This window comes from Chiloscyllium punctatum, chromosome 48 (genome assembly GCF_047496795.1).
Source record: "Chiloscyllium punctatum isolate Juve2018m chromosome 48, sChiPun1.3, whole genome shotgun sequence".
Lineage (NCBI taxonomy): Eukaryota > Metazoa > Chordata > Chondrichthyes > Orectolobiformes > Hemiscylliidae > Chiloscyllium > Chiloscyllium punctatum.
In genome coordinates, this window is record NC_092786.1 from 52,455,557 (window position 1) to 52,482,835 (window position 27,279).

The 27,279-nt window shown below is 42.0% G+C and overlaps 1 protein-coding gene across 6 annotated transcripts in view; it reads left to right on the top strand.

The window, feature by feature from the left end:
- The window catches only part of akap13 (A-kinase anchoring protein 13), a 406,551-nt gene that overhangs the window by 263,446 nt on the left and 115,826 nt on the right, over positions 1-27,279 (top strand). For 5 of the 6 annotated variants that reach the window (XM_072565220.1, XM_072565221.1, XM_072565224.1 and 2 more), the window contains exons 11-13: positions 4,901-5,034; positions 23,208-23,590; positions 26,168-26,221. In XM_072565220.1, coding sequence (XP_072421321.1) covers positions 4,901-5,034; positions 23,208-23,590; positions 26,168-26,221 — 571 coding nt within the window. The remainder of the gene's footprint in view (positions 1-4,900; positions 5,035-23,207; positions 23,591-26,167; positions 26,222-27,279) is intronic. The other variant, XM_072565223.1, reaches the window with a different exon arrangement.

Consider the following 27,279-nt stretch of genomic DNA (forward strand, 5'->3'; position numbering starts at 1 on the left):
GGTGCTGCCTGACCTGCTGTGTTTTTCCAGCACCACTCTAATCTAACCTCTTTAAGAGAGGAGTGGCCCAGCCTGAACAAGAGTGGACAGAGAATCATAGAATCTGTGTAGTGTGAAAGCAGGCCATTCAGCCCATCAAGTCTGCATTGACCCTCCATAGAGCATCCTATCCAAACCTCCCCCCCCCCCCGACACCCGCCATTCCTGTCCCTGTAATTCTGCATTTCTACATCTCTTGATACTATGGGCAATTTAGCATGACAAATCCACCTGCACATCCTTGGACTGTAAGAGAAATGGGAGCACCCAGAGGAAACCCACATAGACATGGAGAGAATGTGCAAACTCCGGGCAGACAGTCACTCAAGGCTGGAATCAAACTCTGGTCCCTGGTGTTGTGAGGCAGCTGTACTAACCACTCAGCCATCTTGCCACCATCCTTTCCCGTTGGTGCAAACCTGTTGTATAACTGCAGGCTTAGGACAGGTGGCAGTGTACACAGCAAATGGCAGAGAAAAGGGACAAGTAGAGGTGGTAATCCCCATCATCTGTGCAGAACATCTCCCCTTAAAGCAGCAATTGTGCACAAACCGTCTTCGGGAAGAAAAACCTGAAAACAATTGGTGGACCTCTCTAGTTTTCACCTCTACACAGTGAAAGAATTACTACTGGTAACTTTAAGTTGAAGCATGCTCAGGGATAGTGTCTGAAATAAGCGGGTGACTGTGACTATGCCGACCACCCACCCTCTCTCAGTAAAGTTCAGGATGCCTTGGGGAAATGAAAACTCCATGAAAGAGTCAGCCTATTTGTGTGTGTCTCTTGCCTGTCTGTGTCTTGTGGAAGGTTGGTTGTATTGAAAACAATATTAACTCTACGTACCAGCTTCCAAAGAATAACGTTTGCCAAAATTTGTATTTTTTTACTTATTGGATCATGTACCACAAGTTATGGAAAACAGTTTCTTTTCAGTCAGTACTTAAGTAAATGGTGGCAAATGGAACATCCCCTATTCAGCTTGTGTAAACGTTTGTTCTCGCTTACATTTTTCCACTTTGAACCATATACTTTAGGGAGAAAAACCTATTATCTCTGTCTTTCACCACCTCCCACCCGCCAACAAAGTTGGCTTTGGAACTGACGTTAAGTACACAATATGTGTTCTAGGAGCTGTTATGCTTTATAACATTACAGAATGTTTTTTTTAATCTATTTCCAGTTGCCCTTCAGTTATTTTATGTAGCTGCAGCCACTATTTCTGAAACCCCTGAAAATGCTGTGCATTCTCATGTCTCGGGGCTATAATTTTGGGCAACAGTTATCTGTAAGGGAAAAACATCATGATGTACTTAATCAGTAAGAAATTAAGTACGATTATAAGATTCGTTTAGTGTATTAATATGCAGTTTCTTAAAAATGATTTTCTACTGAGCAATAGTTTTTGGTCAAGATTTTGCTCAATTGTAGCAAAACTTAGTAACGACATTCAGAAAAATAACTATTTATATTTCTGGGTGTAGTCAGCTTTTCTGAAATATGCAGGTCACCTTTGGCTAGTTGGGAATGTACAGTGTTATGACCTTATGTTTTGAAGTGTTTGAGCAGTGGACTCACTACCAGAGACAAATTTGCCAGTTGTTGATATTATTCACAAGGGTCACACTGGACTCAAAATGATAACTCTTTCTGTCTCTCTCTAGATGTGAGTCAGATTTTTTTTTCATTTCAGGTCTCCAGCGTCTGCACTATTCTGCTTTTTTTTCTCAGTACTGAAGCTGTTTTGGTGATCGACCTCGTTCTTGTGGCTCTCATACATTTTCAATGCAATGTGACCCTTTCCTTCCTCCAGGATATATTATTCCAGCGATAGAGATTCAGAAGCAATTGGACTTGGCAATCTGTTAATTGGAGTACGGCTGTGAGTTGTACTCAGTCAAGTTAAAAGCTGTGAATCAGTGTCACGCTTCCTGTAATATACAGCTGGATAGTGTTCTTCCCTGAGGCAGTGAGAGTATTATCCAAGCAAATGGAGACACCGCCAGACCTTTGTGGCGCTTTTTCCGTGCTTATGTCACTTGGGTTTCCAAAGCTTCTCTCATAACTGTAGTAAGTGTACTGTTTCGCTAGAATTTGGCTGCAGATTGTCAGTGAAGTAATTGGAGAAAGCTGGTGTGGGAAAGGGCTGGGCAGCACTATGTATGCAGTGTCACTGTCTGTAAGAACTCCATTCGAAGTTCCAGATCCTTTCCATTTTGCTTTGCAGTGCAAAGTGTTTCAGAAAGGTGGCACACTTGATGTGTTTTTATTCTGCTTCCAGATCTAAATTGGAAGGGGGTAAAGCTTAACAGCATATCGAAATAAAGAGACAATTCTAAATTATAAAGTAGCCAGCACAGGATATTCCAGTGTGATTCATGAGTGATCCGTTACTTTATAAAGTGTGGTCATTGTTGATTTAAGTACAGTCAATGTTTTGTTCACATCATGATGCCAGAGACTGTAAGGGAGATTTTAAAAAGCCTTTAGTTGAAGGAAGACCGTGCCCTGCCACCAGGAAAAACTTGCCTTTGAATAATGCTGTGGGTTCTTTAGGACCTCGGACAGACAGTCCCTGGGTTTAATATTTGACAGTGCTGTCAGTGCTGCAGTGACATTACCGTTGAGAGGGTCCACTGAAGTTCAACAATGGAGCTTGGAGGAAAGGAAGTGGCGAGCAAATCTGGATAGTAAGTGAAGACTTGGACCTACTTTCTTCCGAAAAGCTGACCTTTTGGACTGGAGCTGTTATTTCTGTTTGCCTGTGAAAAGTTTCTGTTCTTGAGATATGAATTCATACTGCAGAGACGCAATGAGGAAAGGTCACTGTCTAAGGCCTCTCAGCCATAGAAAACCACGGGACTATAAACCATATACAGCCACTTGATCTGTATGCCTGACAGTGAACTGACATTGTGAACATCAAGAGTATTGAAAATGTATTGCTGGGCAAGCTGTATGGAGACAGGTTGAATTTGATTGCACCTTCTCTTAATTTTCATGTCATAGTGAAAGTACATTTTAAGAAAATACTAACCTTTTCCTAATCAAAGATAAAGGTAATCCTTGGAACAAAGTTGGATTGGTGGGGGAAAATATGCTCGTGAGAAGAATGTGGATCTTGCAATGTGACCTTTTTAAGGCCCGAGTTAGTAGTTTTTTATTGTCTGTAGGACTGTCGGAATAGAGGTGCCCCTCCTATCTGAGCGCCCTATCCCTATTGATTACAGCTGAATGATCACATTATTTTAACATCTTTTGTTTCAGCTTCCTGTCCGTATCATCTCTCCAAAAAAAAACCACTGTGGTAGTTACAGCAGAATAGGTTATTTAAACAGATCAAATGTGCTTTATAAAAAAGACTGTAAGCATGCAAAACATCCACATTAAGATTTCCAAATGAAACTGCGCAACTCATCCTCCGAGATCTTCCTTTCTCTCCACAACCAAACAGTTTTTCAAATGCATGGCAGGCATAATCAGTCCGTTATCTCTTGACGGAACTAATTTTCTCAATTATTCCTTCCACCCTGGTGCAGTTCTAACTCCAAGAGCCTTGGTCTTAACCTGTTGGATTGGTCTATTGATAGTTAGCAGGCAAACCCAAATGTAGCGGTCATTACCTCAGCTGCCAGTGCTTTTCTTAGTCTCTCTCTTCCAAATGAGATGTTTCATTTTGATCTTAAAGATTCAGTGGCACAACTTAGAAGACAGTGTTCTCCCACATGTCCTGATCAATATTTATCCTTCGACCAATATCAGTTAAATATATTATTTGTCCTTTTGTCACTTATCTGTCTTTATAACCAGTTAATAGCTGTCTTTTCACGTTGCAACAGAGACTACACCAAATTAGTTTGAGTGGATGCTGGTACAATTGCAACATTTAAAAGGCATCTGGATGGGTATATGAATAGGAAGGGTTTGGAGGGATATGGGTCAGGTGCTGGCAGGTGGGACTTGATTGGGTTGGGATATCTGGTCGGCACAGATGAGTTGGACCAAAGGGTCTGTTTCTGTGCTGTACATCACTATTTCTTGAAGTTGTGGAAGGTGCAATATAAGACTTGCATTTATATAGCAGAAAAAAAAACCCACGTGCAGAAATATGAAAATGAACCAGACAATTTTTGTTTTCAATGTTGTTTGAAGGATAAATATCGCAAAGCAGATTAGGGTAAGTCTCTCCACTCTTGTTCAGAATAGTGCTGCAGGATCTTTTAAATCCGGGAGAAAGTGAGAACTGCAGATGCTGGAGGTCAGAGTCAAGAGTGTGGCGCTGGAAAAGCACAGCCAGTCAGACAGCATCCGAAGGGCAGCAGAAGCTGTTGAAATGCTGCCTGGTCTGCTGTGCTTTTCCAGCATCATACTCTTGATCTTTTAAATCTACCTGAACAGGCTTAGTATCTCATCCACAGACAGCACTGTGGCAGTGCAGTGCTCCCTTAGTGTTGCATTAAAGCATCAAACTTGATTTTTGTTCTTAAACTGTGGAGTAAGGCTTGAGCCCAGAACCTTGTGGTTCAGAGGTAAGTGAGTTCACCGATGAGCCATGGCTGACACTTTGAAATGAAAAATGAAGTTGCATTTCTTGATGTTTTAATTCAGTTTGTCAGAGCATGTTGTAATACCATAGATCAAAATGTGGGGTTTCTCAATTATTTGTCAGTTTCCATTATTCCACCCACCAGGGTTTCCCACTTCATTAGAACAGTCTGGGAAGATTTTGCCATGCCCAGAGTTTAGAGATTTTCCTGAAAATCTGAGAGTTGTGATGGTGAAATCCTGAATGTTTATTTGCTTCTCAATTCAAACTGAGAAATGTGGAGACCAATTGTAATGTCTGGTATTTTCTATTCTTCAGAATATGGTCAGTTGTCTGAGCAGCAGTTGGTGGTTGAGTGTACCTCCTCAATGCCTGTGACTGGGGATCCTTTGTGCCATTCAGATGGAGCAGTTAGTGATGAGAGCTCAGAAGCTGCTGACCTGCTTGTGAAGGTAGGCAGAAGGTTCCTTTCTTCTCTACTGTTTTTGTGGTTAATGCCCTACAGTGCTGTATATGTTAATCATCTCTGATTTTAAAGTTCTCTTAGGGATTAATTTTATGTAAGACAAATAAAAATGCTTTTCCGTACTTACATGTATCTGTTTCTGACTTGTTGAGCATCCTGTATTTTCATCAATCACCTGCCTGGGCTCAAAACTGTAAAAGTCCGTCCCTTCATGCCTCTCTTTGTCTGCCTGTCTTTGTCTGCCTCTCTTTCTATGTCTGTCTGTCTGTGTGTGTGTCTCTCTCTCTCTCTCTCTCTCTCTCTCTCTCTCTCTCTGTCCCTCTCTCTCTCTGTCCCTCTCCCTTTCTCTCTCTCTCTCTCGCTGTCCCTCTCTCTCGCTGTCCCTCTCTCTCTCGCTGTCTCTCTCTCTCTCTCTCTCGCTGTCCCTCTCTCTCTCTGTCTCTCTCTCTCTCTCTCTCTGTCCCTCTCTCTCTGTCCCTCTGTCCTTCTCTCTCTCTGTCTCTCTCTCTCTCTCTCTCTCTGTCCCCCTCTCTCTCTCTCTCTGTCCCTCTCTCTCTCTGTCCCTCTCTCTCGCTGTCTCCCCCCTCTCTCTCTCTCTCTCAGTTTCTTAGTGTCTCTCCCCCGCTCTCTGCATGCCCCCATCCCCACATCTCTCCCTCCACGTCTCTCCACCTCTCTCTGCATCTCTCCACCCATGTGTTGCTGCCCCCCCCACGTCTCTCCCTCCATCTCTTCTTCTCTCCCTCCCTCTACGTCTCTCCACCCTTCTCCTTTGTGTCTCTCTCTCTCTCTCCCCCCCACATCTCTCCTCCCACACCCTGCATGTCTCCCTATCGCTCCCTCTCTCTGCATGGTCCTCTCTCTCTCTCTGCGTCTCTCGGCGCATCATTCGTTCTCTTTCTGCGTCTCTCTCTCTGTGTATGCATTACTCTATCTGTCGGTTTCTCTCTGTCTCTGCTTCTCTGTGTGTCTCTTGCTCTCGCACTCTCGTTCTCGCTCTCTCCCTCTCTATGTCTCTCTGCCTCTGCTCCTCTCTTCCCCTTTCTCTCTCTCTCTCTCCTTTCACTCTCTCTCCCCTTTTACTCTCTATTTCCTCTCTTATTCCCCCTCCTCTCTCTGCCATTTTGATCACAGCCACCATGTCTCTGTGTGGTGCAGAGTTGTATTTTTTTGCAAAGTGAAACACCTTAGGGACGTATTACTACCCGACAGATGCTGTTTAAATGAAGGGGTTTGCTACTTGCGTGAGGGAAATAGATTTCACCTTCACAGAGCAGTTAGTAGTGAGACGAAGAGCTGCTATTATAGTTCATATCTAGAATGATAACTCAATGCAGGAAAGAGAGGTACAGAATATAAGTGGTAATGAATGTGGTCCGCACCCTGCTGCATTTATATTTGACACGTTCTGGCTCGTAATGCTCCATATCTGTAATTAAAGGTCTAAATGGAAACGTGGTGCTGGCTGATCATAGAGGTGTTTGAGTGAAATGTTGGAAAAGGTTCTCATGCACTCTGAGCGTGTCTCCTGTCAGTGGGTGTGAGTGTTCCCACAGGGACCTTCCACTGCAGCCAATACCTCTCCTCTCAATTGACCGTGTAATCTTTTTAATTTCAAAGTCATAGCAACACCCTTCCTCATAGGAGAGAGCATCCGGCCTTAACTTGGCAGGGAAACAAAGCGTGATTCCAGCAATGGATAACTGAAGCTCATCAGTTCAAATAACTTTATACACGGATTTAGTTTTGCAGTGGAATGAAGGCACAATACCATTTCATCTGAAGAAAAAGCAGCAAATCAAGGATCTGGTTCTGAATGGAGCTCTCTCCCTAATCATAGGCATTTGGTCTACCTCATCGATAGTGAACTGCACTTGACTATGCTGTATATTTGCGAAAATTGTAGGGTTCCTTTACAATTGCCCTCCGAGACAGACACACACACACACACACACACACAGACAGACACACACACACAGACACACACACACACACACACACACACACACCAGCACACATGCACTCTCTCTGACAGACAAATCATTTCTATAAATGATGAAAAGCAGTGGATCCAGCACCAGTCCCTGTGGCACACTGCTGGTCACAGGCCTTCAGTCCAAAAGGAACCCTCTACCATGACCATCTTTCTCCTACCATCAAACCAATTTTGTGTCCAATTGGCTGGCTCTCTGAGATCGAGGGTGATTTAACCTTACTAACCAGTCTACCATGTGGAACCTTGCCAAACACTTTGCTGAAGCCCATATGAATGTCAAATATAAATCTTATTTTTCTCTACTCTCTTGTCACATTCAAATGAATCAGACAGCAAAACCATCAGGGTGAAAAATAGAACTTCTTGTGGATTGAACACAGAAGTTGAGACACCCCCTAGCTGGTACAGCCACAAACTCTTCTGAAGCTGAAAGATAACACCTGCACAGCAAATGAACTTCTACAGCTCACTTATATCCATAAACGAAAAAGGAAAGCAACGGTAAATCTGAAGTGGTGCACTGCATAATCAAGATCTGAAATGCTCAACACGTCACCAATTCTAGGAGTGAGATGCCCAAGTTTTGCAATGTAGCTTTTGTTAATGCCTTGACAAATTACAACAGGCTGATACCTCTGAGCTTTACATCCATTTATAAAAAATGAAAAGCAATAATTTACATGAAGTTCTAGATGTATTTGTGAAATAAAACACAGAGCATGGTGTGCAATAATTCACATGGATCCTTGTTAAATGTTCCAAACATGTTTTATCAGGGGACATAGTGTGAATCTGAGTTGGTCAGCAAGCTGTATTAACACCTCAAGATGATCAGGCAAGTCATATTCAACTGATGTTTCTGCTCATTTAAGGCACTTATAGCCCACTGTATCAACTGAAGTGGATTTAAAGGAAAGCTCTAAATTTCTCATTTTTGAACAAAGGGAATACTTGGTGCATTTTTGCAACTTGATCGCACAATACATTTTAACATAAGATATCTTTGCATTGTTAGCTAACAGTTTCACAGGAAGACTCCTTTGGCTGAGTCAGAAAGAAAACTTCCAGTTTTACAAAATTAATAGAAGGGTTAGACTCAGCCAAATAGGACAAGTAAAAACTGAAAGCAATCGCATGCAAATCAGCAATACTGCAAGTAATGCATAATTTTCTTTTATCAAACCAATGGGTGTTTCACTAATCAGCATTTTATCTCCTTAATTTTGCATCCAACAACTATTTGGATGAATTTCATAGGCTGATGATTGCAAACGTCATGGTTATGACCTTTAAATCTAGACCATTTGTGTTTTTTATTCACCTTGACTTGCAATGTTGAACTCTTCCTTTTGTAATGAAATTTGAAACCGTCACGGTCTGAGCTGAGTATATGTCAAGAGACCCCTGTTCCTGTTGACTGAAGGATTGAGGGTATTAAAGGATACTGATTTAGAGTGATTGGCAAAGCAAGAAGAGGTGATAGGAGGTAAAGCCCGTTCACCCACTGAGTGGTTAGGATCTTGGTGGTGGAACCGAGCAATTGTGGCTTGCAAAAGGGAAACAGATCATTATTAAAAGAGAAGAACATCGAAAGAGCTGGAGAAACTCAACAGATCTGGCTGCATCTGAGGAGAGAAAGCAGCATAGGTTTTGGGTACAGTGACTTTTCTTCAGAACCCTGAATTAAGTTATGAAGAAGGGTCACTGGAGCTGAAACATTAACTCTGCTTTCTCTCCACAGCAGCTGCTGAGTTTCTCCAGCAATTTCTGTTTTTGTTTTAGTGTCCCAGCATCCAGAGTTCTTGACTTCAGGAATATGACAATGGAAGGGCAGTGGGGTGAGGTGTAGCTAAGTGTGGGCAACTGACACATGCGTTGCAGGTCTCCTCCTGTACTTTAGTCATTCTGTAACTTTGTTCTCTAGGTGATGTAGGACTAAGTGAGCATAGTAGTTGAAATACCATTGAAGGCAGCTTTTGTGGTCAGCAGTAGGGAACCTCAACACTGACTCTGGAAATAGGATGCCCACAAACATTCAGCCATCTCGTTGAAGTTGGGATGTGGTCACTCAATGTGTCAGATTCAGTTCTAGCAAATAGCCAGGATAAGTTAAAAGGCATTTATACTTGATTTATTTTGATTTGGGCTGTCTCTTGCTTTCAGTCCAGAGACCAGAATATTTAGCCACAACATATGCTGGAGATGGAGGTTGACAACACAGTATCATAAGAGCCGCATTGCTATGGAGATACATTCCAGCAACATTTTGATGGTCCTCTTTCACAGGTCCTGCTTGTATGCCTTGTCTCCCATTCCCTGTTTCTGATTGAGCCCATGGGCTTCCATTAAATTGGCTGACACTCAAGGCCAAACTACTGCAGTGGTTAGTCATTGCAGGATAGCTGACTAGACTCTTAACACCTAGCATCAGGCGTATTGGAAGGAATTGCAGGCTGATTAATCTGACTGACCATGTTATTAACGCACCGTATGTCGTCAATAAGTCATGGCATGGGACTTGAACCTGGGGCCTCTAGCCCAGAGTTGGAAACAGTACCATTATGCCACGATTCCTCCCATTTTCACTAAGTGTAATGTCGATAAATGGTGGGAATTGAAACAAACTTTTTGTTCGATAGGGTCAGATCGAGCAAGGTCTAGAGCTGCAGTCAAGTCGTATAAGATCTTAGTTGTAGATCCCTCATGTTGGATGTGGTTGAAATGTGAATTGAAAGAGTCACTGTCGAGCTGGGGTAAAATGCTGCAATGACTACTTCTGGCTTGGTTTCTGGTGATATTATCTTATTGGTTGCCTGAGTTATCCAGGCTGAGGAGGGAGCAGCCTTTGCATAAGGAGTAGCTTCTTGTGCCCACTTAATGAGTAGCCTGGGCAGATGTGCTTCAGTCAGCTGGGGAATTAATTTCTTTCCTTCGCTGCTGAGACAGGACTTGAGAGTTCCATATTCTAGGCTGTGATTTCGCAGATGCGTTATTATTGAGAAATTGCTCAGCAAAGGTCAGGGGCACCCCATGGGTTAGTGTTTGCTCTGCTTTGTGTTTCATTTGTTCACTTCATGGACATAATTCAGTGACTGAATTGGTACCTGAAGCATGCCTCTGATTCAATCCACGAATCAGGAACTGAAAGTCAATGGTAAGAATTCTAAACTGTTAATAGTGTATTGAAATTGGAACATTCAGTCAGTGAATCTTGCTGTGCTGAAATGCTGGAGGCTAGTATTTAAGTAAATGCACGTTTTGACCAATGTGTTCAAGGCCAGCTGCCTGTTTTCAGGAGTGTTTCATGTGTTCAAAGTCCATCAACGGCTAACTGTGGTACACTCAGTAGAATTTGAATGCTCTTCAAACAGGCATTTGTGTTCATGAACAAATACAGGAATTTAAACAGATTTTATGGAAAGTATATAGTTTTAAGTTGCATGTTTCCAGTCTGTGGCCTGCAAAATTGGAACTGCCCACTTTCAAATTATCCCATCTTGTGTTGTCTGATTTTTATCTGGATTTGAAGATTTGGGAAAGTCTGTTCTTGGTGCTTTTCTATGGCCTCATTAGCTCTCTTGATTTTAATGATTTATCCTAAATATGAATGCGAGCGTCAATTTAGACTTTTCATGTGCTTCCATGGCTTCAGGTTGTGTGCTTAATTAGGTCGTGGAGCCAAAAGAAAGGAATCCTCATACAAAAATAAATAGAAAAATTAATCTTGGAGAATCGCCAGGTTTATTAACAATAGCTTCATTTCAGCTGCAACTCTTTCTTGCTCTCAGGCATGTTTACAAACTGAAATTCAAGTAACAGTTCATTTTGGAATAAAAACCACATACTACTGATGCTGGAGATCTAAAATAGAACAGAAAGTGCTGGAGAACTAAGCAGGTCTGGCAGTATCCATGGAGAGGGAAACAAAGTTAATGGTTCAAGTCTGATGTGACTTTTTTTCAGCTTCCATATTGGATTCAACATTAATTCAGTTTCTCTCTCCAAAGATGCTGCCAGACCTGCTGAGTTTCTCCACCTACTTCTGTTATATTTTAGACTTCCAGCAACGGCAGTAGTATCTGGATTATGTTAGCATTGAGAACAGAGTTCTGCAAATTACACCAGGGGGGAGTGAGATGACCTGTAAACCTTCAGGGGTCTCAGTGGTAAGTACTTTGATAGCTGGGTCCTCATATTGTTGGATAAATGGTAACCCTTGTAAAGCAATATCTGATTGATGGAGGATATATAACCTGGGGCATCACCCACATACATTACATTCCCCATAACACTGGCTAACCTGTACGTTATCCTTAAATTTCACATATATGTTCTGTTCACACCCTACTTATGTGCAGGCTAATTCACAACTGATTGAGCTAAATGGACTGTTACACATGGTTGAATGATGGTTATGTAGTGGCTAACCTGCAGACTGGGACCTAGCAATGGGAGTGCAGCACATAGCTACACATCTTAAATGGACAAAGAATCAGGATAATGCACAAGGATATTAACATGTCTGAGGTTGAATATAATGAATATGAGATGATGTGTCTGGATAGTGAGATGCAAATTTCACCATGTTGCCTGGAAAATAATGTGTTGAATAAAATTTGTATGCAGAGATGCAAGTTAATGTGTTGAAAGTTTGAGCTAATGCATTCACGCGGAGTTTGTTAGGTACTTTGGTAACTTTGCTCTTGACTGTATGTTATATACTGGAACAATTTTTAAAGATGGGGCAAACTCAATAGCCATAAATTTGATTTGAACACCACTTTTTCAGTGAGTCTCTGAAAAAACCTCTCATTGAATATCAAGCCTATTTATACACATGGTTTCAGTCCCCTTACATGGCAACTTACTACGCATCTGTCATCCTTTGGGTGCATAGGTCCTGCTTGAACTCTCACTCACTGTCTTCCTCGCTCTCACTCTCTCATTCTCTCTGTTCCCCTGCCACCATCTCTTTCTCTCTCCCCCTGCCCCACCACTGCCAATCCTTGTAATTTTCTAATATCTCGATTGTGTTCTCTGACAAAGGCAACTTAGCACATGGTCTGCAGTGTGTTCCTTATGTTAGTTCCACTCCTCTCTTTGCTGTTAGTTTAAAATAATTTACCAATGTCAGTAATATTGAATAATAGTTAAAGTAGTTTGAGGATCTTAAGTTTTTTCTAAAACACTTTTGACTTTTTGAGCATGCAACTATTTATTGAAAACAAAAGCCTCATGTTCATTAAACAGCCCCTTTAAAGTGGTAATTTCAGCTGCACAGATTGGTCCCAGCAGATGCAGTCGTTAAACAGTGAGCTTATTCTTTGCAGACTTCAGTTAGTGTGTTAACCATTTTGATTCAGTGGCTTCAATCTTTTTGAAAATTAGGATCAGATTGCAATGGTGCCAGGAGTTGATGGGCTCTGTGCCAACAATTAACCAGCTTTGGTTTTCTTCCCAAGATTAATGGAATAGTAAGACACAGCCAGGACAGAATACATGTCTGTGAAAATCAAAATTATGTTTAATAATGTACATACATTTTATTCATTTGATATCTGCAGACACTCTTACAGCCAGCCTTTGGTTTACAAGCTGTACATCCATCTTGGTAAATCTGTTTTTTTTTGCCTTAGTACACCCATGAAAAGTTGAGCCTACAGTGAAACGATAGGGATTGAGAAACTGCTGAACACAAGCTAAAGGCATAACCTGATGATAAGAGCCAGGAATCCTATCTCATTCGAAGGGCAAGAGCTCGTACAATTCGAGTGGTGGAGCTTCCAGTGCCTCAAGTCAGAAGTTTGTATGTTTGAGCTGCACTTACAAGAATTGAGCCATGTTCCCATCTTGACACTTTCTGCCTCATATACACTGGGGAGACTTCTTCAACCTGTGGTCATGCTATTAATGGGGAGGGGAACATTGCCAAATCAAGTTATATTGCTGCAAGAATTAAAACAGTGTAAAGTGGAAGTCTGAAGAAATTGTAACAGCAGCTATATTCTTAAAGTGGTCTTTCAGAAAGCGAGTGCTGTAGTGTGAGATGGCAAAAGTCCCTCCCTGTTCTGTCTGATTCCAAGGTCTGGAAGTGAGGAGCTTGCTGTGGTGATACAGATGGCCTGTAGATTGGTGTACCAGTGACTTTGAGCCACATTAACCTGATTGGTTTGGCCATTTTTGTTCTGATGCTTCACAGTATGACTTGGGTCAACCTGATTCTGTACCAGTTTGATTTGAAAAGCAACTGCAATTGTTCCTGGAATCCTGACCAGCCATTTTGTGTCAAGCAACCTTATCCAAGAGCAGGGTCATCTGCCTGACTGCATTTGTGATCTTACTGTGCTGAATATAATCTCAACGTTTGCTGCATTTTCTTTTGAAAGTGATTTTTGACCTGAAGCACATCAAGTATTTGAGAGGTCATGAGGAACTATTTAATTGCTCAGTGATTTGCTTTTGCATTATGTTAGTATTCCATTTTAATCATTGTGCCAAAATAAACAGGACAGAGCAACAAAACTGGTCTGAAGTGTCAAGGTGGAAATAAGGTGAAGTTAGGAGAAAGATTAGACAAGCAGGAGCTTTAAGGTCGAGCAAAAGTGTTATAATTTTATTGAAACGTTTTAAATGTTGTAGCTAAGTTTCTTGTTGTTACTTGTGTTACCCAGGTTTAGGAGTGTATACATCAAATTAAAATATGTTTAAAACAGATCATTATATTCACAAGCTCATCTCTGATCCTCCAGATCTCACCAGCTTCATTGTGGATATAGGCATGTCTAACTCCTCCACAGTTTTCAGGAGTCGGACCAGCTTTTCATCTTAGAGCTGCTGCGTGTGGAGCTGTTCAATTGATAAGTTCAAAAGGTCCTTCTCAATCCTTCCTCCCCCGTACCCCCAATGCTACTGCGCACTTGCAATGCTTTCCCTGGGGCTCAGTTATTTGAATAGACTAATGGATTTCTGGAGTCTCATCCATGTCTGCTTTTACTTCTTTGATGCCCATGTATCCATCAAAGCAATCGGCTAATCTATCACCAGTATTTGTTCCATAAGGTAATGGGAGCAGTTCTTCCTTGTTGACCTTATCCAAGCCTGTTATAATCTTCAGTACCTCTACTAAATCTCCCTTAATTGCCTTTACTCTGTGGACAGCAACCCTTGTTTCTCCAACCTAACCATGTAGCTAAAATCTCCAATCCATGGAATCATTCTGGTAAATTTCCATTGTACCCTTTCAAGGACCCTCACTAGCTGCCTGATGTATGACGATCAAAACTGGAGACGGTTCTCCTTTGTGAACTGGTGAGTGCTTTATAAAAGTTCTCCATATTTTCTCTACATTTCTGCTCAACAACAGTATATATGAAGAGCAAGATCCCAGATCCCAGCTGACTGCTGTCTCCTGCCATAATGTCGATACTTCCTCCCCCTACCCCATCCCCAAAAATACGTCACCTCACACTTCTCTACTAAATTCCATCTGTACTTTTTTGCCTGTTTTATTCACCTGCAACATGGCATAGACAGGCTGTTTGTATTATCCTCCCACTTTGCCCCTGCTCCAACTTTGCCACTAGTACATTTTGCTTCATGTTTCCATGTATGTGTCAAATAAAAGCACTAGTCCTTTGGGAAAATGCTCCTCCCAGTCTGAAAAATAACCATTTGTGAATACTCCCCATTTATTGAAGCTAATTGTTTTATCCACGTGATCTCTGATCCTCCTATTCCACGAGACACAATTTCAGTAACTTTCATGTGGCACTTAGATGTTTTATTAAGATCCATATGGACTGCATCTACTGTCTACCCTTCATCAACGTTTTCTCTTACTTCATCAAAGTATTCCTTTAATTAGCTGAGACACAATCTGCCTTTTACCAAACTGTAATAAAAGCAAATTACAACTGATGCGGGAGATCTGAACCAAAAGCGAAAACAAAATGCTGAAGAAAGTTTTCTTCTGAAGAAGAGTTCTATTGGACTTGAAACGTTTCCTCTGTTTTTGTCTCTGTTGATGCTGCTATACTGGCTGAGTTACTCCAGAATTTTTATTATTTTACAGATATATTTTGGTTATCCTGATTAACTCAGTCCCCTTCCCAAGTTTCTGCTGATTTTGTTTTCCCCCAGTTACTGATTACCTTAACCTCTATTGGATGTTAACCTAACTGATGTGCATTTCCTCGGACTGTCATTGCACCCTTTCTTGAACAAGAGTGTTACAGCGGTAATCTTAAAGAGACAACAGTTTGTAATCAATGTGTGTTCCGATTCCTCCAGAGGGAATGGCAAATTTCCAGTGTTAATATGTACTTGGAAGATTCTTTCACAAATAGAAAGCTGCTCTCCAGAAATATCTCTCTTTTGTGAGGTGTCTTTGTGAAATATCACTGGTGTTGATTTTCCACATTCTGCTCCCAGGCTGTGTGTAGATTTTAAGTCAATGAATTTTTTTTTTTGTTTTAAAACAAAAACGCATTTTTTATTTGGTAATGGGCACAAGAAGAAGCATCAGCTGAACAGACAGTCTGTTCTCGTGTGGGAAGTTTTGTGGGTTGAGGCAAAAAAGTTTTCCTGTCAGCATCGACAAAAGTAGCAAATGCAGATGTCAGCTTGGCTACAGACTCAGTAAATTACCACAGTGCTCACTGGAAATATCGAGGTCTCTTCCTTGATGCTGTTCGTGGTGGTTTTTGTTTAAATTCTGTTCTTTCCTTTTATCCTCCGAGGTGCTGAACTATACTGAGCAATTAGGGCTAGTGGCCAGAGCTCTGTCCATTTCTTGAAGGTCAACCTAGTGAGTAAAGGTAGACTATTTGCCAGTTGAAAGGCATCACTGTCGAGATAAACTCTTCTCCATTGACACATGCAGTGGAGTTCCAGCACCCCCACCACTGTCTCTCTGCCAGCCAAGTTGTTTTTTTTCAGATGCAGAGGACACGATTTGAACCTTAATGTGTTAATTTGCTGATTTAAGTAGATCCTGCTGTTAGCTTTTGATTTTAGGCGCCAATAAGGTAAAGCCTGTAAAATTCAACTGTCTTTGCAAATCACCAGAATCAAAACTTCTGAACGAAGTTTGAAGTAAAAGCAAATACAATTAAAATTGCCGGGCTTTGAAAGAAGGAAAAAGTGAGGACTGCAGATGCTGGTGATCAGAGCTGAAAATGTCTTGCTGGAAAAGCGCAGCAGGTCAGGCGGCATCCAAGGAGCAGGAGAATCGGACGTTTCGGGGATTCCTAAAGAAGGGCTTTGAAAGATTCCAAGTACAAAGAGTAAGCTGTTCAGCCAATCACATCTCCTGCATCATTCAGTTATAAAAATCATGGCTGATCTGTGACCTCATCAGTATTTATCTTTTGATGTCTTATTCTTTCCAAATTGGCCTTTTAAGCTCAATTGTCCCAGAATCAATAGACTTTTGGGAAATAGTTTCACATTTCTGCTAACCTATGTCTCTCAAAGTATTTTCCAATTTGCTTGTTGTTGGCTTGTCTGTAATTTTAAGATTTTTGTCTTTCTTCAAGACCCCCATCTGAAGAAATACTTTTTCTGGATCTCTGTTATAGAACTCTTTTAACATTTTAAACACTTTGTTCAGATCAACACTCAATCTTCACTCAAGGGGATCCAAGATTTTGGTGCCTATCCTAATAACTTAAAACACCTCGCCTCCATTTTGCAAGATCAGACAAGACATTTCACCCACATCACTGAAGAGTTCTCTCAAGAGGGCCCATGGTAAAGTTGCCATAGTTCCAGAGGACATTCGGACTGCTCATTCATTAGAGAAAGACAAATGGTGGTGTTTAACTTGAGGGTCACTATGCCTCAGGGGTGAGAGAGATTAAGGAGGAGAGTCCAACATGGTAATCTCAGTTGGCATGGAAATTGAACCCATGCTGTTGGCATGACTGTGCATGGCACATCACCGTCCAGTCAGCTAAGCTAACAGGCCCCTTATCACCCAAGGCCAAGAGCAGTGATTCTACTATTCCCCAAAAATTATGAGAGAGATGGCAAGCACCAACACCTAACTCGGCACCCCAGAATGGCCAGCACCTAGTCTACAGGTGTGATTGGCAGGTCATACTGTGGTGACACTGGCTGAATGAGGATTGACAAACAGGGAGAAATAGAAGCACATTCCTGTAGTTCCTATTTCTTCTTTCTCCTTTGCCTGCCGTATAAACAAGTGTCAACCAGCCATTACATTTTGTCAGCCCTGATCAATGTTATGTTTTCCAATTCTGTCTTGTTGCCTGTGTCTGCACTGCACCATGTTATTGATCTGGACTGATGGTTTTGCTATAAAAGCTAAAGTGAATGTCAGCTGCAATTCGCCGTAACTCAAATCAAACTGAAATATTGGTTTCCTGTTTGTGCAAAGAATAGGCTTAAATAGGTATGACTTATCCTATTGATGACAGTTGTTTTTGTTCATATGCATTGATTAATGAGCAGCTTATTGCTTTAATGTATGAAAAGAACACGACCAGCAATAAGTCATTTATTTTTCCAGTGACTGTTTCCAGTTGCTAGTGTACAAGCCATCTTGATTTTTGATAGTCTGGTTTTCCCCCCCCCCCCCCATTGCTGGCCTGGTAATGCATACAGCCCACTTCCCTGGTCTCGTATTCCCTACACATGCCTTACACAGCAGCTTGCGGCTAGGGCCACCAGGTACGTAGTTGCCCCAGAGTAGTCAGCTCAAGACAAATTCACGAAGGTTTTCACTCCACAGGATTGACATGCCAATCCACAGCCTGAACAAACACGACTGGTACTCCAGCGTTGAACTGAAGGGGCTATGAAAGGTACAATGTTTTGGATGAGACCATTAATCCAAGGCCCCAAGGGAATAAGGTGATGTCCACTTGCACTTGTCCAGTCCAGACTCATAACATTATACAGTGAAGATCTAATTTTCCTAGTGAGAACTGAAAAGGAAATGTGGCTCAGAGCTGATTTTAAAATTTAAAGTTTTTTGGGGGTTTTATTTTATGTTTATACTACACGTTTCAGAATGGGGTGCAGTGAGATTATCCTAGTATTATAGCCCAATATCTATCCTTTAAGCAGCAGCACCAGAAAAAAGAGAATCTGGTTGTTATCCCATTGTTGTTTCTGGGACCTTTCTGAGAGCAAATTGTCTGTTATGGTCCCTCCATTATAACTACACTTCAATAGTGTTTCTATGGCAATAAAGTGGTTGTGAAAAGTGCTGCATAAAATAAGGAAATGTCTTATTTGCATTAGATTCTAATTCACACCATCATCTCTCAAGCAGTCTTTCTTACCCCTCTCACCCACTGCCATCCTCTATCCTGTCCAATCGTCAAAACTTCCCTTAACTAATAAAACCAAAGTTCTCGGGGGAAAAAAAACAGACAAAACATGCTGTTTTGATTCCCTATTTGAATATTCTCCTGGTTTTCTCAAACCAGTGTCTTAGTATGATGGCTCACTGTTGCCTCACAGCAGTAGGGGCCTGGGTTCAATTCCAGTCTTGGGTGATTGTGTGCTGTTTGCACGTTCTCCCTCTGTCTGTGTGGGTTTCCTCCGGGTGCTCCAGTTTCTACCACAGTCCAGAGATGTGCAGCGTTAGGTGGGTTGGCCATGCTAAATTGTCCTGTTATGTCCAAGTCTGTGCAGGCTAGGTGAATTAGCCATGGGAAATGCAGGGTTATGGGGATGGGAACATTGGTGCAGACTCGATGGACCGAATGGTTTTCTTTTCCACATTGTAGGGACTCTATGATTCATATTTAATGTTCAGCTTGGGAAATGATTCCTCACTTTTGGAGGGGAGCGTCATTGTTGGAAGTCATTGTTGTCAAAGTATAATGGGCTTACATGGTGAGCCACAGCACCTTCTGACTGTCAGTGAACATTATCGCAGACATCCATGAGTGTTATTGACTTATTTTGCCTATAAAGTTGACTGTGGATAAATCCACCCTTATTGTGTTTTCTTTATCAAGCTGTTTGTTCACCTAACCTAATCATCTCGTGGATTCACCATAGGGTGATGCACCAGCATGTCTTAATTAGCTGATTTGGATCGGTTCCTGACAGGAAGTTAAACTCGCTGTTGTGGGTCGAAGGTCAAAGGAATCCTGTAGTCTGTGAGTGAATTGGAGCAGCTAATCCTGAACAGACTGCTATAACATACTGTCACCTTTGATCTTCAGGAGTCATTCTGACTTCCTGTCAAAACTAAAACAATTAGCCAATCCCGGGGAAACGGCCAATTTGTCGAAGTCAACTTGATGATTTACTAAGCAGTGATTGCAAGATTTTTTAAAATCCATTAAGTCATTGACAATTTTTGGACTGTTTGTCCATCGGTGTTGGCAACTCTTGCAATAGTCTTCCTTCAAAGTGAAGTCTAAACCATGTCTGCTGACAACTAATACATGACAACTTGTGATAGAAGCTTACAGACTAGCATTTTTGCCATCTGGCGTGTTTTAGATGTTTTAGTACTTAGGTATTACCTGAAGTCCAATTATAAGGTCACATGATAGAGAATAAATTTGGAAAGTTACTTCAAACATTTTGAGTTGAATGATTTTTTTGGCACTATATATCTGCATGCATCCTATCTGAAACTCTGGGTGTAACCTTTTTTCCAACATTAGTTTCAGGTAGCTAGCTACTTGATGAAGGAGCAGTGCTCCGATATCATGCTTCCAAATAAACCTTATGGAATATAACCTGGTGTTGTGTGTTTTTTTTAACTTTGCCTAGTCCAGTCCAACACCAGCACCTCCCTATCATTTTTTCCAACATCAGTTTTAGTCAGTGTTGCTCATGACTCACACACACATTTCTTTGGCTGTTCCTCAGAAAGATTTCAGCTCCTAATAGTCACTTACATTGAAAAATGTTATTTTCCAGATGCCACCTCTGCCCATCCACCCACCACCCTTTACCTCTTACATTTTCTCCTTTCCTTACCATTCCACTGGCATTGTCAGAACTTACCATTATGTTCACTCTCCAATCTGAATAATAGGGTATTGGAAGGAACTTTGACCCTGGAGGATGTCACAACTCAGTCTGATCCTGGTTCTTGCAACCCATGTCCATTTTTCTGGGGACGTTAGTAATTGGGAGGTAGGAGTCTTCGGCAATATTTTTGTGCTTCGAGAGGCAGCACGGTGGCTCCGTGGTTAGCACTGCTGCCTCACAGCGCCAGGGACCGGGGTTCGATGTCCGCCTCGGGTGACTGTGTGGAGCTTGCACATTCTCCCCCTGCCTGCGTGGGTTTCCTGCGGGTGCTCCGGTTCCTCCCACAATCCAAAGATGTGCAGGTCAGGTGAATTGGCCATGCTAAATTGCCCATAGTGTTAGGTAATTAATCAGGGGTAAACATAGGGTAGGGGATTGGGTCTGGATGGATTACTGTTCAGAGAGCAGATGTGGATCTTTTGGGCCAAATGGCCTACTTCCGTACTATAGGGAATCTAATCTAATCCGAATTGAAGCTCATCCAACTTCTTCTCTGGCTGTTTTGAGTTACATCACAGAGTCCTCTAGACTTGACTCCCTCTTGACTTACCTATTCCAGACCTGGCTGGTCTTCCACATTCTCCCATTAATAAACTTGAAAATCACCCAATACTCTGCTGCCTATATCTCAACTTGCTCAAAACTCTGTTCTTTCCTGTGCCTGTTGCTCTACCTCAATTCTGGGTCAAGCATTGCCTTACTTTTAAAATTCTCATCCACTTATTTTGTATCCCGCTATGTCCTCACCCCTCCCTGTCTTTGTCATTTCATTTAGCCTCTCGACCTACCAAGATTAATGCTTAATTTATTTCTAGCCTCTTTAGCATGCTGAATTTTAATTGCTGTGTTGAAAGTGACCCATGTTCGTTTGCCCCAGCCCCACGCTCCAGCTGTACTCCTCCCTCTGTCTTCCATGTCATCAAATGTAAGGTGCTCCTTAAATCCCGCCTCTTTAACCAAGCACTTGGCCATCTGACCTTCCATCTCCTTGTTGTACTCAGCGTCAAATTTTGATGTAGAGTGTTCCTATTAGACTTATAAGCTTCCTAGTTAGACCACAGGTGGGTTATTGCAAACAGTCTTGGGCCTCTTATTGAACAAACAATATACTGGCATTGGAGGCAGTCCAGAGAAGGTTCATTAGGTTAATCCTGCAAATAGAAAGACATTCTTATGAGGAGAGGTTAGTAGTTTGGACTCACTGGAATTTGGAAGAATAAGAGGCAGCCTTATTGAAATGTACAGGATTCTGAGCGGGCTTGACAGGGTAGAAGTGGGAAGATTGCTCCCCCTTGTGGGAGAGCCTTGGGCTAGCAGGCATCATCTCAAAGTAAGGGGGCATTAATGACATAAAAACAGCAAGTTCTTGTCAGCACTAGTTAATTTCAGGTACCTATCTATTGCTCCAACAGCAATGATCAACTTAATTCCCCATTCTCATTGCACTGAGCTTCAGGGTGCTGGTAAATATAATGGAAATGTTGTTCTGAATTCATTCTTCAAATCACATATCCGAATAAAAAAAAATACCTTATTGAGCCTTTGAACCCCAAGCAATTGAGTTCATTTAGATTTCTTCAGGTTTTTGTTTTGCTTTTCAAAAGCTGGCAGTACAAGGTGTCTGCAAGACAGTCCCAACACTCATGAGGTCAGTCTAAAACTGGGCAAAGGCAGCAAAACCACATTAAATGCCAATGTGCAGAACAATCTTAAGTCTGTTGTAGTGAGGTAGCACTGTAAAGTTAGCAAATCAGCCATTTTTTTTTAGGATGGGATTCTGCAAACATCTTGTTCCCTTGGATGGTTTTCCCTTTGACACAATACCATTGGTTTGACCCCCAAACCATTTTACAGGCACGAATCATTGAGCAGTATGTCCTGCTGACATCAAGTAGGAAAATGAGAAGTTTCTGTAGCAAGCCACCGAAGGAGCCAAGAGGTGGCAAGCAATTTCCTAAGGAATGGGGAGACCCCAATATGAAAAAAAAACAGATCCTCTGGGATCATTTACATCCGTAGGAGAAGCTAAAGAGGCAGTTCCTTTCATATCTCAGTTTGAAATTTGGCAGCTCCTGTCGTGTAGCACTACCCTGATATGACACAATAAATCAGCCTGGAATGTGCTAAAGTCCTGTGTATCTTAGAGTATGTAAGTGGGGTTGATACTTGGGGAGGGCTTTAGTGGAGGGTGAGGGAAGTAGCCTTGTGCGCTTTTTTTCACAGGCAGGAACGCAGCTGATATCCTTGCATCTTCTGTGGTCTTGGAGTACTGAAGCAGAATCTAATACTGCGGTGACTGGGATAAGCAATGACCAGTGATTTGTTTTGAGATCCATCTGTAGTTGTGCTCAGTTCCCCCACCATATGAAACATGTACCAATTCAACCAGCAAAGCGGCTCTTTAGGAGTAAAGGGTTGCAAATGCCTTCTGACGATATTATAGCTTTAAGAGGTTTATTTTATTCTTTGTTTGAAGGGAGGCCTTAAGATAAAGGTGAATCTAATAAACAGCCTGAGAGGCCTTGGGGCTTTTTTAAAAGTTGGAACAATAGAAGCAGCCTGAATGGGTGGTGTCAAGCTCCCACAGAGCTAGGACTTGGTTTTTTTTCAGCAGCAGTTGCTGCTGGGGTCTTGATGCTGGGTTTGTAATCTGCAGTATACCTCTCCTGCTTTTCTCGCACATGTGTGTGCTCATTCTCTCTCTCTCTCTCTCTCTATCTCTCTCATCTCTCTGTCTGTTTTCTATTGTCTTTCTTCCTGGACTGAAGAATTGCCTGTTAAACCATCTGTTTTACTGAATTTGCCTTTGCCATGGGTGTGTTTATGCTGTTGGAACATTTACTGTTTAGTAGTTAAATAATTTATTATTCTGTTAAGTTTTCCAACAGACTTAACGTATTCCAATTTCTTCTTTCTTTGTTGTATTTTAACTATACTGTATGAATAAAGTGTGTTTTGTTTCAAGAATGATAGTTTGACCAATTGAATCGCATCTGGAATGCAACATTTGGCTTTTAAAATAACAAAAAGTTAGGGTCTAGACTAACTTCTTCCTGTGTTTTGAGAGGGTTTGGCCTGGTCCATAACACTGGCTGTTATTAAAAATATGAACCTAGTTTATTTTTCCTGTGTTTCAGCTTGTGGGTGCGCAGAACATTGAATATGAAGTTAGTGGTGTGACGACAAGTAGTTCGACTATTGGGCATTCTGAGTCACCTGAGCTGACCGCAGCCCTTGATGGTGAGGTCTTCCTGCCCTCTGATGCAATCTTGGAAGTAAAGGAGGATCATGACGGACAGAGCCTTTTGAGCACCGAGCAGAGGGACAGCAGAGGGTCGGCAGGGCAAGATAATAGCTGCACTGTAGTGTGTGAAGCTGAAGAGGAGAAGGACAGTGTTGCTGATGTGCCCACACGAGCCTCCATCTTCAGACCAGTGATCAGGCCACTGTCACCCTTCCGGCGACACAGCTGGGGACCCGGGAAGAACACAGGCAGCGAAGCAGAGATCAATCAGAGAAGGTAAGATGTGAGAAAGAGGGATGTGACTGGAGAGTTAAGGGAGAGAACTCTGCAGCACACATAAGGTTCAACCATCTTTCTATTCAATTCTCGATTGATATGGCGACACTTTACAGCAATAAATGTTACAGTGACTGGATATTAATGTACTGTAGGAAAATGGGTTAATTAACCTAAAATGGAGAATACACAATGCATTTTGCAACCACAATGTTTAAACAATGCAACATTTAATTTTTCAATAAGTCATTATAATCCTCAACCTTGTTCACGCAACTCTTTGCTTCAGCATTTTGTCTGTTTTGGTGGCCTTCAAAGTGACCTTGTGGAGGGAGGTGAAGAAGTATAAGCTGCAAATGGTTTAATTCTTAAACATCAAGGTAATGGTGGAAAGAGGTTACACTGTTCATGAGATGAAGCAGAGTGAATTTCCATGTTGCTATTTGTCCCAAAATGAAATGATCTTTGTTTCTCTGTGATCATTTAAGTTTGAGAGAGAAAAAAACTCCTGAAACTCAGGCCTATGGTCATTGGGTGGTGTGTACAATCTTTAGGTAGTTTGAAGCAAACGCATGCCTGAAAGCATCAAGCTGGAAGGAAGCAATTCAATTTTAATGGAGTTGTTATCATTGGAGCAGAGGAGTTTGGGATTGTACATGATTGAAATGTATAAAATTGAGGGGCATAGACAGGGTAGACAGCAGGTTCCTCTTGATGGGGGGATCAATGATCGGGGGCATAGATTTAATGTAAGGGACAGGTGGTTTAGAGGGGAGGTGAAGAAAAAGGTTTTCACCCAGGGGTGGTGGGAATCTGGAATTCACTGCCTACAAGGGTGGTAGAGACAGAAACCTTCATACCCATTAAAGAAATATTTAGATAGGCACTTGTGATCCCAAGACGGAAGTGGGTAACGCACACACCCGAGAATAGAGTCAAGATTAGAGTGGTGCTGGAAAAGCAAATCAGCAAATGATTCCTGATGAAGGGCTTTTACCCGAAACATTGACTCTCCTGCTCCTCGGATGCTGCCTGACCCTGCTGTGCTTTTCCAGCACCATTCTAATCTTGACTTGAGATCCCAAGGCAAACAAGGCTATGGGCCAAGTGCTGGAAAATGGGATTTAGAATAATTAGGTTGTTTTTGACTGGCATAGACTCAATGGGCTGAAGGGCCTGTTTCTGTGCTGTAGCTCTTTTTGGTTGCATGACTTGATGGTGATTACTCCAGTCATAGACTGCAACTGTGAAGTAATGGTATGGCATCACATTGGATAGCATCCCTAGTTCATGTTCAATTGGATGATCATTCAACCTGGCCTGAGAGGGTGTAACTATTAAGAATGATTGAACAGGATGCAAATGAAAGGGAAAAGCAAAGACATAAGGAGTGACCTGATGTTGTTTATTGTGAAGTGGTATGATGAGACAGACATGAATGAGATTTTCATGTGTTTGGGAGCAGAGTCCTCTCAGTGGCTTCAGACCACTGGAGACTAAATGGAGGTTGCCCACCCAAGCTTGCTGCAAGAAATGCTGGAGGCAGCTATTTTCCCAAAGGATCCCTCTGAGTTCACTATCCAATTATCGGATATATCGGTTACTGGACTGGCATCTCCAGAGCCTCCACAGTTCCGGAGGGAGGATGGTGCTCCTCAGGCTGGTAGGAGAATATAGGGGCATCACAAAATGCAGCCCCACCCTTCCCCTGTGCCATGAAAGGGTGAATGCAATAATGTATTTTACAGGGGAGCCAAGTGGGCAGGCTCCCGCAGTTGAAGAGGAAGACTGACTGGCTGGCAGCCTCACTGGCGGGCAAAGGCTCCGATGGACCCCAGGCTGTCACCAGCAACACCTCCATTCAGGGAAGCCATGGTGAATTAAATCTGCTTTAGACTACCCATCACAATCTTCCTGCTGGCTGGTGGAGCCCAAGAAGCAGGAATGCATCGGTGGGCTGTCCCTGCTATTTTATCAACCGTCCCTCACCACCCCCACCCCAACTACCATCAGTCTCCATTCAGACTATTCCCAGGGCTGGGAGGATCTTGCTGTCAAAGTCGTGAATCTAAGATAGTCACTGAAAGTCCAATAAGGTCTTCAAGCAAGTGGTTGGGACTTAGAACTCGTTATCACTGGCTACCACATCGAGTATTTCAGGGAGGAGCATTGACACAGTTAATAGAAAGCCAGATAAGTCCACATGAATGGGAAAAAGACAGTATGTTCATAGTGGGCTGGATTACAGTGGGGTACAGGTTCAAGTGGAGCATAGGCACTGGCCCGGATGTGTTGAGCCAAATGGTCTATTACTGCACAATGAAGGTTGGGATCTCAGTACATGAAAGAAGGGGATGGTTTTAATTGCAGTGTACTTCACCTTTGGACTTCAAATATATTGATTTTTGACCAGTAACAAGCCTTGTGCGAGTTTTGTCCCTTGCTATTATTCATTGTTTTGCTTTCTTGATTTCTCTGGTTTTCATTCTTCTAATCATTTCATCCTTTATTCTTCGAGGCATCGATCATTTCATTTCTATGCTGAATGATTGTTCATCTTCATTGATTTGTTTTCAGTTCTGTGAGAATGCTTGGTGACATGGTAAAGCGGCCACCAATTCATAGAAGAAGGTAAAAATGAAGCAAGACTATCTATTTTAACCAGTGAAAATGAATATCAATCTTCTGTTTTCACACAAGCTTGAGCGTTTGGCTGCATCTCTGGTGTTAAGTAGGAAAACAGACTCCTTTTATTTTGCAAATTTTATTTCACTGAAGCCTGATCAGGAGTACCACTATTGGGACTAACTAAAAGTTGACTCTTCAAATAAAATTAATTCCTCACCAGAGTCTTTGAGCTGTGGGAGGACCTGAGGGAGGTGGCAACAGACAGTTAATAGGTGACTATTAACAGTGGTCTCAGGCCTGCTTCGTACAGGAAGGTCTCTGTTATCATTTTTGCTTTGTGCCAAGTTGACAGCCATGGTCACACATGAACTTAGCATGTTCCTGAGCCTGCAAGAGGGCCTAGGGTGTCCTGACCTAGGATGTTCACATGTGAATACCTGATAAATAAGAATCAGGTCAGCATTTAGTGTGGTGAACTGGTTTCTCTGGAAATCAGTACATTCCTCAGCCTGGAATCCTGTCCCTTTGAACTGTTGACCTTTTCCTCCATTCTGTAGAGGAGGAGGGAGGAGGGAGTGGTGAAGGAGTGTTAGTCAATTGAGATCCAGGTTTCAGTGTAATAACAATTTGTATGTATCAACACAGGGTTCATTAATCATGATCAGGGCTAATCTTTGCAAATACATTGTTAACGTTCTTAACAGCTGTTACCACCACTGCTTCTGTTTCCCATCTAACTATTTTCTAAAACTAAAACTTTATGATACCATCACTACTTATCAAAAAAAAACACATGAAGGAATATGCAATGACACCATTTTTAATTCTTGTCTTACATAGAAATCAATATTTTTACTGGTATTGAAGTCATAGATGATGATTAATTTGTGACACTTTTATGCCTTGTCACCTTGTAAGGTGAAAAATGCCCACTGGTATAATATGACCAGAAAGCTCACTGAGCCACTGAACATTCATATTTTAGCTATAAAGGAAGATTAGATCAGACACTGGAATCCTGAGACCAGTAACAAGCCTTTGTCTTCCCAGAATGTTCTGTG